We start from the raw sequence: 23,783 nt of genomic DNA on the forward strand, positions 1-23,783 counted from the left end.
TTTTCCAATATGCCAGGTTTGTGCAAATCAGTCGTAAAAAAATAAATTTAAAATACAGGTGTGATGCTCTAAGCAAGGAAATCTGGTGGTTCCCCTGTAGGCATGAAAACAGCTGTTTAGCTGTGCCATGCACCTTTAAAATGCTTTTTTTAAAAAATACAGGTTTTCTAATATATTAAATTTGCTCAAAAGAGATGTAAAAAAATGTGTGTCGCTCCAAGACAGGCAAAGAAAGATTGGGAATCACTTTCATTAAAGCCCCTGTATTGGGAAGTTTTTAATGCTTGATGTTTTGCTATGTTTTTATATATTCTGTATCTTCTCCTCCTCCTCGTTTTCTTTCCTGCCTCCTGTACCTGCAAGGGCATATGTCATTTTTATTTTTAATACAGCTGGTTATGCAAGAGTAATTCCAGGCAGAAGAGTTGTTTTAAAAACAGTAATAATGCAAATGTGCCTTCAGGAACAACTGGTGATAACAGACAGGCTTTGGTTTAGATTGATAGAAACAAAATGGAAACAGGAGGTGGCGACACACCACACCCAGTGACATAGTATGACACTTAAAAAAGAAGTCTACCCACACAATGCAATTCAGTGCATCTGCAGTTGGATAACATACCGTTTTTATATTGTATATTCTTCTTTTACTGGATTATCTGTGGCCTGGGGAAGTACCAGTTGCTGCAAAAAATCGAGACGCAAGCAGCTTCAAATCCATCTTACACTCCAGTGTTGATGAGCCCTAAATGTTTTTGCTCCCATGCCTTAACCATGTGTAAAATCTGAATGCAATCGTTTGGTGTAAACCAGCCCATAATGTTCTCATAAACCAGTCATGATGAAAAGATGTATCCTTAGGAAGAGGAATCCACCATAGCCTTGTTTTTGCAAATATTTACTCGCACCATAGTTGTCAAGAGTTGAATACATGAAAAAAATATATCTCTGTTTGCCTTTACTGTTTATGAAACGTGCCACTAATATTCGTGTGTAATGTCCGACTGCAATGGTCAGTATCAGTTTTTCTTCACGCTGCATCTCTTGGGACTGCTTTGTCTTATGTTTTTATGGTAAATATTTGCATGTAATGTTAATTATGTCAATAACTCTTAATGGTTTATTTGTCTCTAGTGCCTACTATAACAAGTCGGAGAACCAAATGTTACCTTGTCCTTTGGATCCTTTACAAGAGTTCAAATCATTTTAACTTAGTCTAATGCACCTTTGTTACCAAAGTAGATGCTTCCTGTATCGGCCAAGTGTTGCAGCAGGAGGATGTGCTCACGAGTAAATTATAGCGCTCACACAATTATTTCATAGAGCATAAATGGCAGTGGTGTGAGTTGTGCCCATCGACTATATTTCCGAATGGAACTTTAGAACTAAAGTAAATTTATCCAGCCATTCTTGACCTGCTTCCCAAGGCTCACATCTTTCTGAGGTGTAGACACATCTTAATATTGTACAGTGGTACCTTGGTTTACAACCATAATCTGTTCCGGAGGTCCAGTTGTAAACCAAAACAGGTTGTAACCCAAGATTTGCCTTTGCCAATGGGGCCTCCCCCCAAAAAATTGGTTGTAAACCAAAAAAAGGGACACACACTTCCGGGTTTGACATGGTTGTAATCTAAAACGGTTGTAATCGAAAGCGGTTGCAAACCAAGGTACCACTGTAATACAGGAAGTAGCAATTTGCCCCGTTCCTTACAGTTCAGATTGCTGTGAACTTGCCCTAGATCTAATTGTTTCCCCTTCCTGTGGCTTATTCAAAAGAACTGCATATCTGCCTATTTTGGTAATTTCCATGGGCATATTTTGGGTGTCTTGTATGCAGGAGGATTCTCCCTTTTGAAATCCATGATAACAGGAAAGTCTTTATTCTTTATGCATTTTTACTAAGGGATATTCCTTTTTGTTTTGTTTTCTTCTTTAATCAGGCAAACCGGCCTCCTGCAAAGCTCAATCTGTTAACTTGCCAAGTGAAAACAAACCCAGAAGAGAAAAAATGTTTTGACCTCATATCACGTAGGTTTGTTGTAGGTACTTTCTATTAGTTAGTTCTAAAAATCTCCACATTGTTTCAGGGGGAAAAACAAGTTAATGGTGAGATTCCAAAATTCAGTCTGATACATTTGGAATATGTTACTATCAGAGCTTGCTTTGTTTGAACATTTTTGCCTTTCATATATTTCACATATCATTCTTATATGTTTGTCACTATAAACTATTCGTTTATATGTCTCAGTTTTTGTTGCTGTATTAGCCCTCATTGGATGCCCTATTGAGGTTATTTTAGCTATGCTTTCCTGATTTCTCTGCAGAACCAAATCTCAAAATCATTCATGAAGCCTGTATAGAATATATTGTTGAAATATTATCAGAAAGGTCATGTAATTATAAATAACTAATGTTTACCACCATGACTTTTCTTGATCATGGGGGTTTCTTCTTTCAGAACCGGGAGTGTTGTAGCATCTTACACATATAATACGTTTTTTACATTCTTTATTGAAAGATAAAAAGATATATAAGTCACGATCATACTGTGCAAACTGGGGTATGTGTGTGTCATTCTCTTCCTCACACCTTCCTCTCTTGAATATGCCAACATTCTGCCTCCACTTTCTTTGATACAGATGTTCTTTTCTTTCATTTTCTTCTAGATGCAAAATTAGCACTGTTCTTTCAGTATAGGCCACTTGTTCCTTGAGCCAGCTACAACATTTAGCCATTCATTCTTCTGTTTACGGTCTGCCCCTTTTTCTGTAGGTTCACCAAATCTGACTTTCTAGTTAGGAACATGCTCTGATCCTTGCAGCTCCCCACATGGCTAATATCCACAGGTCATACTACACCTGCCCATTTAAGATTTTGGGATTCAGATAAAAATGGCTACCTTTCTCTTGAGGAATCTTTCTGAACTAGATCAGGTGCACGATAAATCCCATACTTCTAACACTGTCATACAGTGGTGCCTCGCTAGACGAAAAGAATTCGTTCCACGATTCTCTTCGTCTAGCGGTTTTTTCGTCTTGTGAAGCAAGCCCATTGACAGCTTAGTGGATTAGCGCTACAGCTGTCAAGCGGCTTCCAGCGATCAGCTGTTAAGCAGCTTATCAGCGGAACAGCTGTTAAGCGGCTTAGCGGCTTAAGAAAAGGGCAAAAAAAGTGAAAAAACCCCGCGGGGGGATGCAAGATTTTTTTCGTCTTGCGAAGCAACCCCATAGGGAAATTCGTTTTACGAAGCGCCTCCAAAACGGAAAACCCTTTCGTCTAGCGGGTTTTTCGTCTTGCGAGGCGTTCATCTTGCGGGGCACCACTGTACTTCTGACATTCCTCGTCCTTCATTTAGTTCTAAGGGGTTTCCTGTTTTGCTCAATGACCACCAAATTGTTATGTTGCAGCCAATCTTATTGCATTTGTTCTGGAGAACCTTTCTATACTTCGTATCTCCCAAAGCAATGGGTGGGGACCTCCAGATGTTGGACTACAACTCCCATCAGCCCTGTCCATGCTGGATGAGGTTGATATGGTCCAACAACATATGGAAGGCCAATGATTTCCTAAGGCATCTTTTCTTTACATATTTTTTTACAATTACGCCGTCCTAAGCTTCTCATGTTGATAGCTGTGCCAAATTATATAGTTCATAACTGGGGCTTGGATCCATATGTCCAAGAGGGAGATGGGGAGATGCTCCCACTCAGATGTGGCTACTGGAGTTTCCTTTTTCTCTAGTTCCCCTGTGCCACCCCACAAGCTGCTCTTGAGAGTCTCGTGACCTTCTCAAACTACTTCTCAGAGGGCTGCCAGCCCAGGTGGGTGGGGAAGAACCTGCATGAGTGGCTACAGCAGGGTCTTTAGATCCAAGCCATCTCTCTTTCTTTACAAAGGCAAACTTTCTAAACAAATTAGTTTGCAAATACAACTTTGCTGCCAACGTAGAATTCCAAACGTTTTAACTGGATACAACACGGGAATCACGGCTGTTTGGTCATGCCTATCAGCTTGTCCGTGTGATTGCTTCTCTTCAGTTGTTACTAGAAAGGCGTGACACACAAACACAAAGCAATGGTTTCTGTGCTGTTTTGGTAGTGTATGAGTCAGGCCTCAGTGCTGGTCCATAGCAAACACACTGTTTTTAATCCAGCACTCCACACACAGAGACATAAGCAACTGCATGGACTTGAGGTTTATGGAGAAGTGGAAATATGTAGGCACTTCCAGCCAGTAGAGACTCAGCTTGAGCCAACAGGTGTGACGTACGCTATGATGCAATCCTCTGAGATGTAGCCATAAGACTGTACAAGTCTTTTATAATAGCTTTCAGAGGTCTGCTTAGTTGTTTCAAAGGTCTCCTTTAATGTGAGAGAGCAACCTTGGGAAATGTTTGAAAATTCTTTCCAATTTCACGTGCTGTGGACTTGCGGTTGCACTAAATTGAGGCATTTTTTATTATCATGTTTGGCTTGACATTTTTTAATTGGCGGGTGTTTCCACCCCCCCCCTCCAAACAACACCATGGAAATAAAAATCAAATGTTACAAAGCAAAGTGAAAAGCAGGCAAGGGCGCTATCAGGGTTCTAGAAAGTAAAATAAAACACAGCTCCTTGTATTGCCATGGTTGAAAGGTGGAGGAAAAAACTGCTGGAAGTGAGTCAGGAGGAACTTGTGCTGTAAAATAAAAATAAAGTCCTTACTAGATCAGGTTCATCAATCCCAGCATCCTGTTTCCAACAGTGGACAGCAAAATGCTTTCAGGAAGCCCACAATAATGCATGTCATTATTTTGAGCATTTATTTTTTTTAAATGGAAGACTTCCCCCATCTGGGCAAGAGCACTCACATTCCAGGTATATTAGGGAAATAGGATGGATGGAAAATAGTTACACAACCAACAGTTGCTGATGGTGTCATTGTATTAACCCCTGCATTGCTAAACTAGTTCTGAGCAAACATTTGCAATAACTTTTCTGTTGGTGGTCTTTGGTCTGATCAAATAAGGAACCATAGCAGCAGGGAAGTTATACGTGAGCCTGCCGCTTAATCCTACTTGCATCATCTGCATATATGGGTGATTTTAACCCCGGGCAATGTATTGCCCAGTTAATTTAACTCCAGTAACAACCACCAGTATCTGGTACATGAGTTTCGGAAAGGGTCATGACTGTTATGATGAGATGAACTATTCAAACGTTTTTGGGAGTCGACACTAGAAACATTTTATCTTCCTGTAGATGACCGAACGTATCATTTCCAAGCAGAGGATGAACAGGACTGTCAAATGTAAGTTGCATTAATAGTGGTTTTTGTTGTTTCTTTTGCTGTTTCGCTTGCTCATGATAGTGGTGTCTACAGTAGATAAAACAACTGCTTCTCTACTGAGGAGAAAGATAATCCTTAATTCTAGCCATTATTTAGACAGGCTAGGAAGACTAAACTTTCTGTTCATCTCCAGCAGGGATAGTCAGTGTCATTGGATTACTATTCTCATCATCCCTGACCCTTGGCTTTGCTGGTCCAACAACATCTGACGGGTACCATATTGGCTGCTCTGGATCTACAGGCAGTAATGCAAATAAATGTGGAACCATGGAATTTTAATGTTTAGGAAACAAATGCCTTCCACCAGCACCACCAAATTTCCAATTATGGATATTTTCAACCCTAGCCAGAATTCCTTCCCTTAGCATTAAAAACCACACACCTATCACAGCCCTTAAACTCCAGTGGGAGTTTTTCTTTTAGCCTCTGCTGAAGTTTTGATTCGACTCTCGTTTCCCTCCTCCCTGTGACTGTAAGCGAGAGCTAAGCTCAGTCTTGTAAGCCTTGTCTGCCTTCCTTTAAACTTTTTTCTCTGGAGGACAGTAGTGCATTTTTACCAGTTGAACAGAGAAATGGAATTTGTTTTGTTTTTCAAGCTGGATATCGGTGCTACAGAACAGTAAAGAAGAAGCTTTAAATAATGCATTCAAAGGCGATGACAACACAGGAGAAAACAACATTGTCCAAGAACTGACAAAGGAAATCATCTCTGATGTACAGAGGATGCCTGGGAATGACACGTGTTGTGACTGTGGGGCACAAGGTGACTTTTTTTAAGTGACGATGTGCTATTTCCCATGTAAAGTTTTGTGCCCCTTTGGGTGGCGCTGTGGGTTAAACCACAGAGCCTAGAACTTGCTGATCAGAAGGTCAGCGGTTCGAATCCCCACGACAGGGTGAGCTCCCGTTTCTTGGTCCCTGCTCCTGCCAGTTCGAAAGCACGTCAAAGTGCAACTAGATAAATAGGTACCACTCCGGTGGGAAGGTAAACAGCATTTCCGTGCGCTGCTCTGGTTCGCCAGAAGCGGCTTAGTCATGCCGGCCACATGACCCGGAAGCTGTACGCCGGCTCCCTCGGCCAATAAAGCGAGATGAGCGCCGCAACCCCAAGTTGGCCACGACTGGACCTAATGGTCAGGGGTCCCTTTACCTTTATCTTTACATAAAAAGCAGAAACCTATCTACCAACCCTCCTCCAAAAGGATAATCGATTACTGTTAGAACAACTTATGTGCCTTAATGCTTTCACACTATTATGGATGCTGCTTTTTCCATTTTCAGTTTTGCAATTGTCTGTGTAGCAGAGTCCTACAGATAATCCCAGGAGAGGGCCATTCAGAGGTGCACTTTCTTCTCCCACCACAACTCACTTCCACCACATTGTCCCAGAACCTTGCCCCATCCATTAAAGTCAGCAGTTGTGGTTTATTTATCTGTCTATGAAAATACTTATATACCACTGTTTCTTAGAAAAAATATCAGTTTACAATAATACATAAAACCATACAGTGAAAACCAACTTCAGCTAATCATGTGCTTTATACATTTTTTTGCTTTTGTATGGATGCAAAATCTAGTTGCTGGGTTTATATCCCATGAAGGGATTCTGTTATTTCATTACCCTGTGTGGCTTATGTGCTTTCCCCCCTCTGTTCTATCATTTTCAGATCCTACATGGCTTTCAACAAACCTGGGCATTTTAACTTGCATTGAGTGTTCAGGAATCCATCGGGAACTTGGCGTCCACTATTCCAGAATGCAGTCACTCACGTTAGATGTGCTGGGAACATCTGAGTTGCTGGTAAAGTAAAAAATGTTTCTGTCATCCGAAAGCTCAGTTGGTGTGTAGCTGGTGGCAGTATTTGCACATTATGGTAACACACAGTTAATGGTTGACCACATATAAACAGACCGTATCCATTTTACTCCTCTCTGTTTGCACCAGGGAGAAACAAGCCATGATTCGTGGGAGAGTGTTATGTCTGAATCAAAGTGTTATTAAGAAAACAAAACTGCTCCTTTTCCCTTATGGGGTACCCAAGAGCCTATATAGAGTCCTTCTGTAGGTTTTCTATCGGTAGGAGAAAATAACAGAGGCCAACCAGAGAATATTGAGAAGCAAAGCAGCTAGTAAGCCTGATCTTTATTCTTGCAACAGGGTCCTCAATTACCACATGCACGAGGGAGGAGGAACCCAGAACAATGGTGTGCAATCCCTTATATATAGACTTTTTGAAATTGCCACCCTGTAAGCTTAAGGCCACCCCCCAATACATCATACATACATCACAGAAGAGGCGGTATACAGCAGAAAACCTGTCTGCCATGGTACCTGATAATGATCACTGATTGCATTACTTGGGCAGTCTGGCCATTCCTTTGTGATTGTAATTACTCAGTTCCTGAATCCAGGTCACAGACTCACCCTATTCATACACAGATAGGCCCTTAAGACAAGATTTGTGAGCAAAGAGACGATGGGGAGGTTTTCCCATTTCCTTTGTCCTTGCAGAGAAATATTTGAGGTCAATTTGGGAGAGACAAAATAGTTTCAGAACCTTTTTCCTGTACTGTTTCAGACATGTGGTTTATATATTTATATATGTGTTTGCCTGGTAAATTTATTTTATATCTTAGACCTTATAATTCTCATGACACAAAGATTTTGTTTTTCCCCAACGAAACCACAATTGTGTCCCCAAAAAACCGCAGTTGATAAGTCCGTTTGGAGAAAACAAACCATGATATCTGGTTGGTTGTAACACTAAACCATGTCATTTATATCCTCTGCACACCAGTTAGGAGGAACGAAACACCTCAGATCAGCACTTAACAGCTTACCACGATGGGCAAACTGAATCTGTGTGTGTGTACAGTGTTACTGTAATTCTATAAGTGGCATACAGCTACGTACGTCATACTCAAAATCTAAGTATGGCTAATATTGGAGATCATCCAACAATAGAATCTCTTTTAAATTTCTTGGAAGAAAGTCCTGTATTGCAGTTATATATATATATATATATATATATATATATATATATATGAGCTTTGTTTAATAAAGCTTGTTGGTTTCATGTGTTAAAAGGACCCATCTGGGTAGGACAGGGAACTACAGATTCAGTGTTGTATCCAACTACGTTCTACTCGGAACATAGACCTATTGAAAGTAATGTTCCTAAAATTGTTGTGGAAATTAATTTCAATGGGTCTACCCTTGAGTAGAACTAGCATTGGATACAACCCCCGAATTCTCTAAGATTTAACTTTTTAACCTTAAGTTCTTTCTCCACTGGAAAATCAAGAAAATGGGTTGCTACTGAAATCAGTTGCTTGACGTGATTATGTTAATCTTTGCCCGGTGTGTTTATATTTCCCTTTATAGCTTGCCAAAAATATTGGGAATGCGGGATTTAACGAAATTATGGAATTTTGTTTGCCGGCAGATGAAATGGTCAAACCCAACCCAAGCAGTGATATGTAAGTATGAAACATTGAAAGTATGGAAAGATTTTACAGTGTAGTGATTAAGAATGTGAGTTGGACAGTCCCTGGTTTAAATACTGCCCTCACTATGAACTTGCGAGTTGACCTAAAGCAAGTCACTGCTCTGTCTGCCTCCAAGCCCACCCGCCCCACACTTGCAATTTGGGTGAATTTATTGCAGCCGTTGACCAGTTTATAGAAACAGAAAAACCCACAATAGTCAGCACTTTCTAAATAGGCAACAATCAGCATGGAATTTAAGCAGGCTGCAGGAATATGAACTTATAGAACTGTTCTAAGGATTGCTGAGAGGATATATGTGAATGTTTACTACCAATAGTTCCATTAACAACTCTTGTTTGCCAGAGACAGGACGGAAAAAGAGAGTAGTCTCAGGAAAGAAGAGTATTGGAGAACAAGAAAATACTGAGTTCATAAACTCTTTGATTGGAAAGAGGATCCCATTAATTGGCTATGGTTGCCATACGTCTGGATTGTCTGGGATTCCAACGCCGGACTTAGCTTCTGGGGATAATTTTGGCCAAATGTCCAGATTTTTGAAATTTTCCCAAAAGAACTCAACTTTTTGTTTCTGGATTTTTACTTCTTGAAATACGGCAACCCTAAATTAGCAAAAGGATCCCACCAATCCATGTGTCAAGGCAAAATTGTTTTTTAAATAAATAAATAAATCATGACTCTCTCGGAACAACTAATTCTGGTTTAAAACAGACAGCAAGTTGTAGCCTAAGATCTCCTTGTGTGTAAGCAGCTATGTTTTATGATGATGCCACGCTTTGGTAAATGGACATCTGGCAACCATAGTCATTAAAGACAACTATAATCATTGAAGTCATGCACAATATATAACCCTTGTTTAATGACTAAAATAAGCTTAAATTGCTATTTTTAGGAATCAAATTGAAAACGTCAACCTCCACATGTGTACAGATCACATTCTCACACAGATGTAAGTGACTCTCAAAGCCTTCTCATAAAATTCCTTCGCTTCATTTAAAGGAGCAATTGGAGGGGAAAGAAATTTGGGCATAACCCAATAAATTAAGCAAGTTGCTGATTAGGGAACTTCAGCAGCATTAACAGTGTGAGCATAAACTTCAGGGATGGCTTTCTGCTGGAACACAAATTCCTATTTTGTTTATTTCATGAAATTTATACGCCGCACAATTGTAAAAAAAAGAAAGAATCCAAAGCCATTTACGAGAAAGCTAAAACTATAAAATTATCAGTCAGAAGAATTGGATAACAATGTAAAACTTTCAAAAAGCTAAAATAACAGGGGACTGAAAACAGATCAGAATTGTACCAACAAATAAATAAAGTTGATAGTTATTTCCCTTCCACAAACATAAGAGCTGCTTCAGCGCACAGAAGGGACTTAGAAGAAGCAGGGCAGAGGGGAAGGTAGGTGGGGTTTTTTTCCTGATTTGCCCTACTTCCCCAGCCCTCTGGAGCAGCTTTTCAGGAGACAGGAGGAATCAGCAAAAAATCACACATCCCTTTATTTTTGTGGGATCATCCTGCAAGTGGTGTTTCACAGGAACTCTCTGGATCAAATATCTTTTTTTCTATCCAGTTTGGTGCCATTTTTATAAACGTAAGAGGTAACTCTTGGTTTCTGCGCTTGTTAAGAAATGGCAGGGAAAGGTGCCGTGGTCTGCTGAGGTGCATTCTGAATAAAATTTCAGCATACACTCATACCTTGGATGCTGAACTCTTTGTGAGTCGAACGTTTTGGCTCCTGAACACCGCAAACCCGGAAGTGAGTGTTCCGGATTGTGAACATTCTTTGGAACCTGAACATCCGACGGGGCTTCCGCGGCTTCTGATTGGCTGCAGGAGCTTCCTGCAGCCAATTGGAAGCCACGCTTTGGGTTCCAAATGTTTTGGAAGTCAGACGGACTTCTGGAATGGATTCCATTCGACTGAATGGATTCCATTTGCCACTGTAGTAGCAAATAATTTATTTTTTTTAAAAAATATCTCACAACTTTCCCCCAAGGAGTTAAAGGGGGCAGGCATGCTTGTATCAGAACAACCTCGTGAGATAGGTTAGCCTGAGAGACTGTGACTTGGCCCAAGATCACCCAGTGAACTCCATGGCTGAGTTGGGATTTGTACTCTGGCCTCCCAGGTCCTAGTCCAACATTACACCACACTGTTCCTCATTTATATTAAAAGTAAACTAGTGAACCGCTTGAAAAGATCAAGCGCAACAAGAAAGGAAGAATTGATAGATACACACTCCTCGCTGCCTCTGATGATAGCAAAGAAGAAAAGTTGGGACTTAAAATTACCTTACACATTTTCCAGTTTTTTTAGACAAAGGCAGACTAAAGCTAAAAAACTGGTGTTTGAATGGAACGTACAAGATCTGGTTATCCTCTGTAATCTGTAACAGATTCCATGTTAAATCACACATGACAGCAAACTTAAGCAACTGACCTCAAGATAAATAATGTAAAATGGTAACAGAGCAGTCTGACTTTTAAGTTCAGTGCAGGGGGTTTCCCTTGAATTGTTGGAAGAGCACATCCATCAAATAACCCTGCAATTAGTTTTAATTCAATTTGCAAAGTAATTTTATGCATTTCCTGAAAAAGACCTAAAGAAAACAGATTTTTATGGCAGCGAGTAGAGTTTATTCGTTCACCCCAATTAATCAGTTTGTTGTTTGTACAAGTAAACAGTCATAACTACAAAACTTTCACATATGTTACAGAGAAGGAGGGAAGTGATCATAGTGGCCCTGTTTGCATGTCGTGGTTAGCCATAGCTAGCGGTTTACTGTGAACACACCAATTTCGCCTGCTTTCTTCCTCCCTGCTAGCACACAGGAAAACCAAATCGTGATCCCTGGCCTTGCATTATGTCCAAACCAAGGACTATTATTTTATTTGCTGCTAGCAAACCATGATATGCAACCAAGGTTAGTTTGTTTGACTTCATGGTTTGTTTGGAACAAAATAAACCATGATCAGTAGTTCTGATGCTATGCTAAGACAGGGATTGTGGTTTGTTTCTCCTATGGGCCAGGGAAGAGAAACAAAGTGGATGAGATTGGTGCATTCTTAGTAAACCCTTTACTGTGATATGCAACCAAGGCCATTCAAAGTGAAAACCAAACCATTCCCATCAGCCTTTTTTTGTAATTTGAAGAATTGCAGCCTGCGTGATATTGTTTGTGAAGCGAGTTTCATTTCAAGTTTGCATAAAATAAAATCACACCTCATTTCAGGAATGCAAGAAAAGATTATATTAATGCCAAATATATTGAAAGAAAATATGCAAGGAAGAAACACTCAGACAACGTGGCTAAACTGCAGAGCCTCTGTGAAGCGGTCAGAACCAGAGATATTTTTGGATTGGTTCAAGTGTATGCTGAGAATGTGGATCTCACAGAGAAAATTCCACTCGCAAATGGGCATGTAAGTGTAGAATTTCTTCTGTTATCGGCATGTTAACATGTTATGTGCTGTTTTTGTGGAAATGAGATCGTAACTCAGTCGCTCACTTGAAATGTTAAAAGGATGACTGTTTGCAAAAGAGGTCAGAAAAATGGCATCTTATCTAAATGGCTCATCCATCTGTTATCAAACCGCGTTATTGAGAATAGAAAATCTAAAACATAAATGTGAAAAGATTTTCTACCGTCCACTGGATATGGGTGGGAGCATACAAAAATCCAAACAAAGGGGGATAGATCCAGACATTGAGTGAAATCCAACATCCCATGAGCAGATTTTGGTTTACATAAGGGGTCTTGGCCTCTTCCCCATTGTGCACCCCTCCCCCTCCCAACTGACCTAGGGGCTTCCCAATACTCCAGAGCAGATTTTCAGGGCATGTAGAGAGGAAGAGAAGAATGTGAAATCCCATTGCGCAAGAGAAATCCATTCTGCTTGTGCACAGGCCACATTGGAGCACGGATGGCCATGCTAAAAGTAGACCTGTTGAAATCAATGGGCCATGCATTAATCATGATCTGTTCAAAACACGGCTATGTTTGGATCCATCTCAGGTCTATTGTTTTTACATTTGCAATTTTGAAAATGCAGTTTTATGGGATGAGTTTAACTTCTGCATCTCGGTTTCTCAAATTTATTGAACTTGGGTCTCCTGCTAAACCTGCTCTTATCCTCCACTCTCCACCCTCATTCTTCTTCTCTTTGGCACAGAATATTCACGCACAGCTACTGCTATGTGGCTGATAGTACAATTACAAATTCTGTTTAGCCATTATTAACGAAGCATGGCTTAACATCCTACTAGCCTGGTACCACTCGAAAATTAAATAACCATTATTAGCCAAGTGCTAAATCCCCAGAGTGGTTTAATCCTTAGAAGTACTATGATATTTGCTTTATACATTTTAATACTGTTCAATTAGTTGTGTAAAACTAATGAGTTGACTGATAAATTAGCATAAAATAATCCAGCTCGCTGTTTTTCTAATTAACTTACTTGCTGGACCCTACATGCCTTCTTTGACAATAAAGAACAGCACCATCCCAACTCTTAAGCTTTGAGCTTTCTGTGTTATTTGTATCAAGGGATAGCCAGATCCCACCAGTTCTCTGTGCTTTGACATGCCTGCCCTGTCCATCTTCTTCTTTGGCACAAAGCACTCAAACAATCCCCTCTGAGTTTGGAGGCTTGTAGCATTGGTTTATAAATACCTACACTGTACACCAGAGCTTCCCAAACTATGTGTTGCAATGCATTAGTGTGTCGGCTGCAGTGTGTAGGTGTGTTGCACAAACATATACACCCTGTGCTCCTCCAAGTGCTGGAAAGGGGTTAGCTTAACCTCCAGTTTGCTAGTAAAACTGAATTACTGTGCCACAAAATGATGCATGTCTAAAAAGTGTGTCACCAACATGAAAAGTTTGGGAAGCTTTGCTGTACATGTTATCTTCTCTAAATATCCTATGCATGTACATTTTCCTATACGTTCCTTTGGTTTCTTGAGATGGGTTTATTTCAAGAGTGGCTGGGGCAACCCAGGCAGATGAGCAGGGGTATAAATATCATTGTTATGGTCATTATAATATTTCTACCATTTCCCCGTTTAGATGACCTGGAACAATTAACATTATCATCACTTGGGGATGAATTGTCTTAAATCAAAGTCATATTTTGATAGTGATGACCAAAGCCAGCTATAGTAAAGTTTTTTAAATTTTGTTTAGCATAATGTAACAAAAAATAGGGAGGTATCTCCCAAAAAACAACAACCCTTCCTTGCTTGCTATTGGTCAAAACACCATATGATTTCAGGAACAAGACGAAACTGCCCTTCATCTCGCTGTGAGATCTGTTGATCGGACCTCACTCCACATAGTTGACTTCTTGGTGCAGAACAGGTAAGCGATTCTAACGCTATTGAAACACTTTTCATTTTCATATTTGAAAACAAAAACAAGCCTGCTGTAATATCGTTTGATAGCATGAAAGCAAGCTTTTTGAGAGTTAGACTACTCTGTGCATGTGAACTAAACTTTTACCCTTTTCCTTCTGCATAGTGGCAACCTGGACAAGCAGACAGGCAAAGGTAGCACTGCTCTTCATTACTGTTGCTTGACAGATAATGTTGAGTGCCTCAAACTGCTCCTGAGAGGGAAGGCTTCCATCGAAATAGGTAAAAGGGTAAAGAGTGACTCCTCTATTCTTTAAATCAATCCTGCAACCCTGCCACACACAGACAATTGGTGATAGGGGCACATAGACTCTTGCAATGACTTTGGCCAGTTTCTTTACATGTTTAATGTAGAGTTCTTTAGAAGGTGATACAGTGGTACCTTGGTTCTTGAATGGCTTAGTTGTCGAACAAATCAGCTCCCAAACGCTGCAAACACGGAAGTAAGAGTTCCAGTTTGCGAACGTTTTTCGGAAGCTGGACGTCCGACATGGCTTCCGCTTGAGTGCAGGAAGCTCCTGCAACCAATCAGAAGCCACACCTTTGTTTTCCAACCGTTTTCGGGAGTCAAATGGACTCCTGGAACGGATTAAGTTCGAGAGCCAAGGTACCACTGTACTTGAAATGAAGATTACTGAGACCGTGTGGAAATTTGTATTTTAAGTCAAATGTTTGCTTACTATGTTACCACTGCTTTTATGGAGTTTTCATAGTGCCTGCGAGGCATCGTTCTTCATTATTTATGTACGTACTTGATTTAATTCATGTCTCACTCTATTCCATAAGCTCACAGCGGCTTATGGGAATGCTTTCTAAATGTTTATAACAAATACTGTATTAACCCAATGGCACAGAATCCAACTGGGTAATATGATGGAATATTTACTATGAGCAAAATGTTTCCGCTAAGCTGAGGCAGCACATTTTATACTATGGGCACAATCCAGCTACAGTTAACTATTTTTAAAGTCTCATTGGGGAGTTAAGCACTTTTCTGTCTTCTGTTGGAATGAGCGGTTCCTAAAAATGCACACTTTGCCCCCCAACTCCCAAGTTCACCCTTCTGTTTCAGAAGTCACATTCATTTTTAGCAACATATGATTGCAGGCAAGAATGTGACGTTTTCTTCCCATTGCTTTTTAGCCAATGAAGCTGGAGAGACGCCGCTCGATATAGCTAAACGCTTAAAGCACACGCGCTGTGAAGAGCTGGTAAGATTTATTTGTTTCTTCTGTGTGTTCTCCGAAGCTGAACTGTTTCTGGATTATTTAGCAGCTTGCCATGAGGTTTCTGTGGTAGTCAAGAATGGTGGAAAACTTGTAAATAAATATTTGTTTTAGTTGACCTCTCAAGATACCTGAAAACAACAGACATGTGCCTTGCATCCATTGAGTGCTTAAATTGTTACTTTTTCTAAAGAAAGAAAGAAATGAATCAGTATTTCACATAATGTGAAAGAAAGGGAATTTACGTCATTAATTAATTAAATTTATATACTGCCCTTCATCCAAAGGGCACAGGGCAGTTTATAGTAGCTGACTGTGCTGAATGGTGTCTCATTCTTGGTACCTTAGCTCACCCAAGCTCTGGCTGGAAGACTTAATTCTCATGTTCATGTAGAATACGAGTGGCGATTACTTCATGAAGACCTGGACGAAAGTGATGATGATGTGGATGGAAATTTACAGGTATGCATTTAGAAGATCAGAAACCCAACGTTAAAAAAAAATTTAAAAAATGGAAATGTTCCTGCCTGGAACAAGAGTAATATTATCATCACTGTGTTCTTTGTAAAAAATATTACTGAGAATTTTAATGGTGCTGCACTCCACTTGTACTGGCTTGAAGTCAAGCTTAATTTAAGGCGATATATAAACGAAACTCATTTACCATTGTGTTCCTGATGAAGATAGAATTAAATGATGGATGTAAGGGTTGCTTAGAAGGAAGAGATTATAGAACAATTAGGGACATGAGAAGTCAACATAACTGGTCAGACCACTGGTCCATCTAGTTCAGTATGGTCAACAGTGATTGGCTGCATCTCTCCAGGTTGTCAGGCAGGGGATGTTCCCATTCCCACCTGTACATGCTGCAACTTGTACCTGGGAACATAACAGAAGGTTCCCCTTTTAAGTAGGAAGTGGTATTTGTATTGCAAAACCCTGTGCCTGCCTTTCAAGGTTTTCGCTCCGCCATTTTGTTCAACCTCAACTCTGCTGCTCTCCAACTCAGTGGTGAAGGTGGGAATTAGGAAGCATTTTGCTGCTCACTCACTATTAATAGGCTTTCAGGCCCCAGGGACTCTTGGAAAGAAGATTAAGGGCTATTAATGACACAAGTAATGTCTTTTCTGTGCTTGATGACATGGCTGAATGTGTCCGCTGCATGTGTGTTCATTTGCCTTTGAGTTGGGCTAGTATTGTCTTCGTAGGGAAGAAAAATGGAGGTCAGCTCCTCTGATCTTTTTATCGGGAAATGTTAGAAAGTCACCAGCCATTTGCCTTGATTCAGTCAGAAGTTAATAGGGACACATGTCTCTCTGAAATAACAAAACCTTCAACAACAAAATCAGGTAGAAAGTTAACAAAGTTCTTACCAAAGTTAGCATGCTAAGGGTCAGAAATGGCAAGTGATTAATTTAAAACATATCCCTTTCCTCCAGAGAGAGAGATGGTTTTGCTTTTATTAATCATTGGGAGGTTGTTGTTTTTTTTTTAAATGAATGTTTTCTTCAATTCTAGTTTTAAATGTATATCCAATGGAAATTTTGAACAGTGTCATTTTGTTGCTAGAAATGGCTGTTAATTTTAAGCACAGTGAGTACACATGGCCTTAACAGTATGGACCTGTGTGTGTTTACTCAGTAACCCTGGATTTAATGGGCCACCTGTGATCTTCCAGAAGTTGTTGGACTACAACTCCCATCATCCTTGACCAATGGCTGTGCTTGCTGGGCCTGATGGGAACTGGAATCCCACAACTGGAGACGCCACAAGCTAACCACCTGCGCCCGATTGTTACTTATTTTTACTCTGTTTTATTGTATATCCTATTGGGACGTGGGTGGCGCTGTGGGTTAAACCACAGAGCCTAGGACTTGCCGATGAGAAGGTCGGCGGTTCGAATCCCCGCAACAGGGTGAGCTCCCGTTGCTCGGTCCCTGCTCCTGCCAACCTAGCAGTTCGAAAGCACGTCAAAGTGCAAGGAGATAAATAGGTACCGCTCCGGCGGGAAGGTAAACGGCGTTTCCATGTGCTTCTCTGGTTCACCAGAAGCAGCTTAGTCATGCTGGCCATATGACCCGGAAGCTGTACGCCGGCTCCCTCAGCCAATAAAGTGAGATGAGCGCCGCAACCCCAGAGTCGGCCACGACTGGACCTAATGGTCAGGGGTCCCTTTACCTTTACCTATTGTATATCCTGCCCTTCCTCCTGAACTAGCCCAGGGCAACTGTAAGTGTGCTTAGGATTTCAGCCTCAGTTAAAGCAAAATGAATATTAGCTCCCTAGTGTGCGTTGCATTTTTTAAATATCCGGTCTTGAAACACTTGCCCACATCACTCTCTCTTGTATTCTTCCTTCCTTTTTAAGCAACCAAGCCCTAACCGAAGAGAGGACAGGCCTGTGAGCTTCTATCAGCTAGGATCGAGCCAGCTTCAGCCTAATGTGGCATCTTTGGCTAGAGATGCTGCCAATATAGCCAAGGACAAGCAAAGAGGGTTTATGCCGAGCCTCTTGCAGAACGAGACCTATGGAGCCATACTCAGTAGCAGCCCACCTCCTTCGCAGCCTGCTGCACCAGTCACAAGTGCACCTCCTTTGCCCCCCAGGAATATTGGAAAAGGTAACTAACATTTTGCAAGAGGTGGAGTTCAACAGTTTTCTTTCTCTCTTGGAGATTTTAGCTTTGTGCACTTTTCTCCAAAATCGTGCTTAAGGGGATTCATCCAGTGCTGTGCCATGTGTGGATGTGCTTTGTCGGTGCAATGGGACCTCCATGTCCACCACCCCACCCCATCCCAGATCAGGTCCAGGTTCCCCCAACCCTCCTGTGATGATTGTGAGGGTGGAGGGAACAGGAGAGAAAGCAGTAACTCTTCTTGTGCTCGTGAAAGTTGATTGCACCAGTGGAGCTGTAGTGTTGGATGCAGCCCTCTGTCTTAAGCGTTGCTTGGGGACTAGCTATAGCATTGGTAGCTGTGCCTCTGGAATTTATGGGCTGGGGCATTGCCTTGCGTGTTTTGTGCAGTTTGGGGCACAGGGGCATGTCCTGATCATCATATGTTCCTTGGCTCTCTTTGTGTGGGTGTCAGCAGCGGCATAGCCTCATGAATGATTGCTACTAGGGCAATCATTCCAAATCCAGCGAGAACATGCATTGCATAGGGCAGCCATTCTCTCACTGTAATGGCGGTGGCATATCTCCGTTCCTGTCCCATTGTCAGTATAGGATTGCTATGCCTATCTAGAGATGAAGATAGGAGTCCTATAAGAAACACCGCCAGAGCTGAATTTCCTTTCACAGACGACAGCTGTGATTGAAATTGGTGTCTAAAAACACACAGGTGTGTAGACACGCTTTAAATCCATGATTAGTATACACATCAGTAAATTCCCCCCCACTCCTTCGCCTGTTGGTTTTGGCATCATAGGTCCTGCAAGAGAGGGCACTTACGGTTCATGGTTATTGGGGACAAAAATATGTATTAAATATTCCTTTGTTCAGGATGAATGGCTTAAAAAGATGAAGTCACGCAGCACGTGTCACAAACAGATTATTGTTTTTATTCTCCTGAAGCCCCATTAAGCATTCAGGATTATATGACTGTCTGAGTTGCGAGAGCCAGGTACATTTGCCATGTGTGCATTCCCCGCCCACCAGCCTGCCCCTAAAGCTGTCCACATGCATAGCATGTATGCTATGAGGCAGCTGAATGTGAACAGACTGAGCTGAATTGGCCCTGAATGTTCAGGGTGACGGCATGCACATGTTTGTCAGGAATGCCCCCAATTTGTGGGCAGCTTGGGGGGCTCTGTTGTGGGATGAAGCAGCCAGGGTAGGGGGTGAGGGGTGGGTGAGGTGACCCCACTGTCTCCCTTCACACAGTTAACAGTGGTGTGGTCGGTTGTACCCAAATAAGGCCCTGGTGGCTTTCATAAACAATGTGCTGTCTGGCTAAATGCTTCCTTTCAGCAAATGTGGCTGCAGGCCTTGCTTCTTCATTAACTAACAAAAACTTTGCAATCTTCTTTCCTATTACAATTGCTTTTAAAAAAACTAAAAATCTGCCACTGTTCATCTGCAAACTACGATTTACTACTGTTCAAAGAGATTTATGTCTTGCCATATGCTTTATTGTGGGACGCAGGTGGTGCTGTGGAATAAACCACTGAGCCTCTTGGGCTTGCTGGTCAGAAGTCAGCGGTTCGAATCCCCGCAACGGGGTGAGCTCTCGTTGCTCGGTACCTGCTCCTGCCAACCTAGCAGTTCGAAAGCATGTCAAAGTGCAAGTAGATAAGTAGGTACCGCTCCGGCGGGAAGGTAAACGGCGTTTTCGTGTGCTGCTCTGGTTCGCCAGAAGCGGTTTAATCATGCTGGCCACATGACCCGGAAGCTGTATGCCGGCTCCCTCGGCCAATAAAGCGAGATGAGCGCCATGACTGGACCTAATGGTCAGGGGTTCCTTTACCTTTATATGCTTTATTAGGACTCCACACACACACACACACACACACACACACACGTTGTTAAACCTTATGTGGATAAAGACCTTCTGGACAAAAATAGCAGTGACCGTCTCTGCCCATTTTGCTTCCCCTGCCAACATGCCCCTTGCCTCAAGTGCTGTGTGGCATACCTGGAAAGCCGCTTGCTACCGCAGGCAAAAGAGAAGGGCAGATGACAGGAAGTGGGAGCTAACAGGTAGAATAGCCACCACAGCCTTATCTCGCCCCACTGCATCGGGAGATTAGTAGCCCATTGTCTGAGATAAGAGGAGACAAGCCTGTTTCTTACCACCAGCCTATTTTATCAACTCCCGCTGCTGAATTTTGGGAACACCACATCTCCTATTTTGTGCAAAGTGATGTCCACAACAACATCCACACCTAATTAGTTTCTCCTTCCCAATTGAACTATTTTTTTTTTAGTAAAATATTAATAGGCTTAGCCTTGTATGGCAGGAGCCAAGCAGCTGCAAAGGGGGGGGGGGGCGCTTTATGCATCAATTGATGTGTGCCCCATTGAAAAGTATTGTTCTGAGATGATGCAAAAGCCTTCTGTCTGATGATTGGTCCATTTCAGCTCATTCATTCGTGCTTATCCTGTGATAGCCTAGTCACCAAGTGATGAAACACGCAGGTGTGAACAAGGCCTTAGAAATGACCCAGTCCTTGTGCAGAGGGACGTGTGCCTCTGGCTCACAGCCAGTCAGTCCACTTAAGAAAAAGGTGCTGTTTTCTCATCGCTTCTCAGCCAGCAGTGATTATGATAATGACACAGTGTTTTCCTTTCTTTTTAGTTCAGTCTTCATTTCTTGGCAGTGCTGTTCAGACAACTCCTTCATCGAACACACTGTGGAAGACAAATTCTTTAGGAATGGAAAGCATAAGCAGGCAAAGGTCTTCATCCGATCCACCAACTGTCCATCCCCCTGTTCCGCCATTGCGTGTAACATCTACAAGTATGTTTGCCCTTTTCCACTGCTTCCTTTGTTTTTGCTGCATCTAATCACGGTTGGCCTCAACTTCCCATTCCACAACTCATGTTTCTTCCTCTCTGGTGGATGTAGTTTTGAGCCTGCTGCTTTTCCATCTGGCTTCTTCAACACACTGTTTGTTAAGACTTCCTGCGACACACGGTTGAGGAATGGATATTTCAGATTAGTTTTGCAAGGAATTCAGGTTGTTCCCTGAACTTTTAGGAAGTTTCTTCAAAAAGATGAAAAGATTGTGGTTTTAATGTTCCTTGTTCCTCTATTAATGGTTACTTCTGAAGGCATATTACAGATGCACGACTAAAAGTGTGACTTAAAATTACCTACTCATGTTAAAGCAGCTCTCATGAAGATTAGCCTCACTACCAGTACAAGTACCTCAAAGCAGGTAGGCTACTGTTGGCTCCAGTTTTAATCTATGAGTTAGCTCGAGCCTCCCACTGCATTGTTTATGTTCAGACATAATTATAAACTATGGCCTATCATTAAACCAGTGAGCCTCAAACTTCTGCACTCTCCCATCTTGTGGGAGATGAAAAGTAGAAGCTTTTGCTTTGGTTTTTGACTAACCACAGTTTGACGATCTGAGCCCAGACAAACTGTGGTTAGGTCTTAACTGTGGTTTAATGAATCAAACCAACTTCATAAGTTGGCTCATTTAATTAAACTATAGTTAAAACTAACCCTATTTGTCCAGGCTCTCACAATGCAATACAGCATGTGTCCAGGCAGAAATAAGCCCTGTTCAGTTCAGTGTGGGGCTTACTCCTAGAAACGTATATAGGATTGCAGCTTCATTGTGTCTTGAGCCTTAGTTTTTGAAGGACTGGCTTACATTTTAGAAATTACAAAGTTAGGTAAAAATAATATTGTTTGTAGGAATCGTATCAAACATTCCAGCATTCACCATCATCGTATTATTGTACATGCATTTTTATATATATAGATATACTCTCTTCAGCACCACCTCCCGTTGCAAAGACAGCCAGTGTTCTTGAAGCTTTGAGCCAGCAGTCAAAACAGCCAGTGGTGCCACAGTCCAAGCCTACGCCGCCGCCACTCCCTCCCCAGCCTCCAAGTAGAATTTCTCAGAAAAAGCCTGCTTCTGGGTAATGTGTCGCCTTTTCTTCCTAAAAGATCTACAGGTTGCTGAAAGATAGTGTGCTCACCTTGTTGCCTGATTGTGACAGTCCATGTTTTGTTGCACTTGTGCAGAAATGTCATTTGCGCTTCCCTATTTAATAGAGAATTGATTTAATCCTTATTGAAGATTTCACCTTGTGTTTTGTTCTGTTCAGGTGTTGGGCAGGTTCCATACGGACAGTAGCGGGGGGGGGGCAACAGATAATTGCTTACCAACAGCAAATGCCATTTAAGAGTGTTACTTTGATAACCTGAAGTAACATAGCAATTGGTGATCTTGCTTTGATACTGTGAAGTAACATAGCAATTGGTGATTGTGCTATGTTGATCATGCTGTCAGGTCAAGAATTTCAGTTTGCCAGATAGAATAATTGTCCCTCTCCTCCCTGCCCACTCTGCACTCTCCTGGGTGTTCTTCTGATCTTCTTCACAATTCATTTGTGGGGGGGCGGGGTGTGTGCAGGGTGTGTGTGTGTGTGCAAGCCCTGTTGCACAAGTAGAAGTCCTTGCACGGGACTCGTTAACTGAATCCCATTCTGATTATTGTTTCAAAAAGTAAATTAGACACAGCAAATTGCAGACGTGATGACGAGCAGTCATGTTTGGTTTTCTCCTGAACAGGGCTGACAGGTCGGCCAAGAGTAAAGGACCTGGATCTCTGCAGCAATCTTCTGGTGATTATTATTATTATTATTATTATTATTATTATTATTATTATTATTATTAAATCCTGATTTTAATTTACCTGCTTTAGTAGCAACTGTTGGCCCTGTTGACAGGTTTATTTGGGAGGTAGTAAAACCTAACCACAATGACTTTGCTGTATTTTATTTTTTAAAATTTATTTGGGAACATGTTGTTGTTTAGTCGTTTAGTCGTGTCTGACTCTTCGTGACCCCATGGACCAGAGCACCCCAGGCACTCCTGACTTCCACTGCCTCCCGCATGGTCAAACTAATGTTGGTAGTTTCGAGAACACTGTCCAACCATCTCGTCCTCTGTCGTCCCCTTCTCCTTGTTTAATACCGAGTCAGACCATTGGTCCATCTAGGTCAGTGCTGTCTACACTGATTGGCAGCAGCTGTCCAGGATATCAGACAGGGGAAATTGCCAGTCCTTTACCTGGAGATACCTGGGATTGAACCTGGCAACTTCTGTATGTGTAGATTGTACCCTTGGTTCTGACACAACTGACCTACAGCTGATGGGACTTAGTGCAAAAAGTGATCGTTTTTGGGAAACCACAAACAATGGCTTGGTACACTAGAGAGAAGTAGCACAGTATGTTATCTAAAAACAGAGCTTTCTAAGAGCCACTTTTAACTGAAAATATTTGCTTTATTTTTAATAACAGGTGAATCTTCATCTTCATCTGCATCTGAGATTTCTGGATCCCAAGTTGTCCCTTCTGCAAACATCCAACCTCCAGCTCCAATGCCAAGGAAGTCTCAAATAGTAAGTCGTCAAGAATCTAGGTCAATCTCTTTTGTGTTTGGCAGCTCTTCGCGTTGGGAATAAAGGCACTGTGTGGAATCTGACGGTTCCAAAAGGGGTGAGCAACTTCTTCAGATTACACGGGTCCTTTTAAAGTCCTTCTTAGAAACTTCTTAGAAACCAGTTAGTGTGGCGTAGCTGTAAACAACCAACAACTTTTGTTGGGTGAGC

The 23,783-nt window shown here is 41.7% G+C and overlaps 1 protein-coding gene across 5 annotated transcripts in view; it reads left to right on the forward strand.

Annotated features, from left to right (window-relative positions):
• Nucleotides 1–23,783, forward strand: part of ASAP2 (ArfGAP with SH3 domain, ankyrin repeat and PH domain 2) — a 91,755-nt gene that overhangs the window by 61,293 nt on the left and 6,679 nt on the right. For 2 of the 5 annotated variants that reach the window (XM_083730095.1, XM_083730097.1), the window contains exons 12-27: nt 1,943–2,030; nt 5,244–5,292; nt 5,928–6,094; nt 6,999–7,132; nt 8,717–8,811; nt 9,731–9,787; nt 12,077–12,266; nt 14,119–14,204; nt 14,364–14,479; nt 15,401–15,468; nt 15,832–15,945; nt 17,851–18,103; nt 20,781–20,942; nt 21,922–22,084; nt 22,740–22,792; nt 23,473–23,573. In XM_083730095.1, the coding sequence (XP_083586221.1) occupies nt 1,943–2,030; nt 5,244–5,292; nt 5,928–6,094; nt 6,999–7,132; nt 8,717–8,811; nt 9,731–9,787; nt 12,077–12,266; nt 14,119–14,204; nt 14,364–14,479; nt 15,401–15,468; nt 15,832–15,945; nt 17,851–18,103; nt 20,781–20,942; nt 21,922–22,084; nt 22,740–22,792; nt 23,473–23,573 (1,896 nt within the window). The remainder of the gene's footprint in view (nt 1–1,942; nt 2,031–5,243; nt 5,293–5,927; nt 6,095–6,998; nt 7,133–8,716; nt 8,812–9,730; nt 9,788–12,076; nt 12,267–14,118; nt 14,205–14,363; nt 14,480–15,400; nt 15,469–15,831; nt 15,946–17,850; nt 18,104–20,780; nt 20,943–21,921; nt 22,085–22,739; nt 22,793–23,472; nt 23,574–23,783) is intronic. The other 3 variants (XM_083730098.1, XM_083730096.1, XM_083730099.1) reach the window with 3 other exon arrangements.

Source organism: Podarcis gaigeae (assembly GCF_964106915.1).
Source record: "Podarcis gaigeae genome assembly, chromosome: 3".
Classification (NCBI taxonomy): Eukaryota; Metazoa; Chordata; class Lepidosauria; order Squamata; family Lacertidae; genus Podarcis; species Podarcis gaigeae.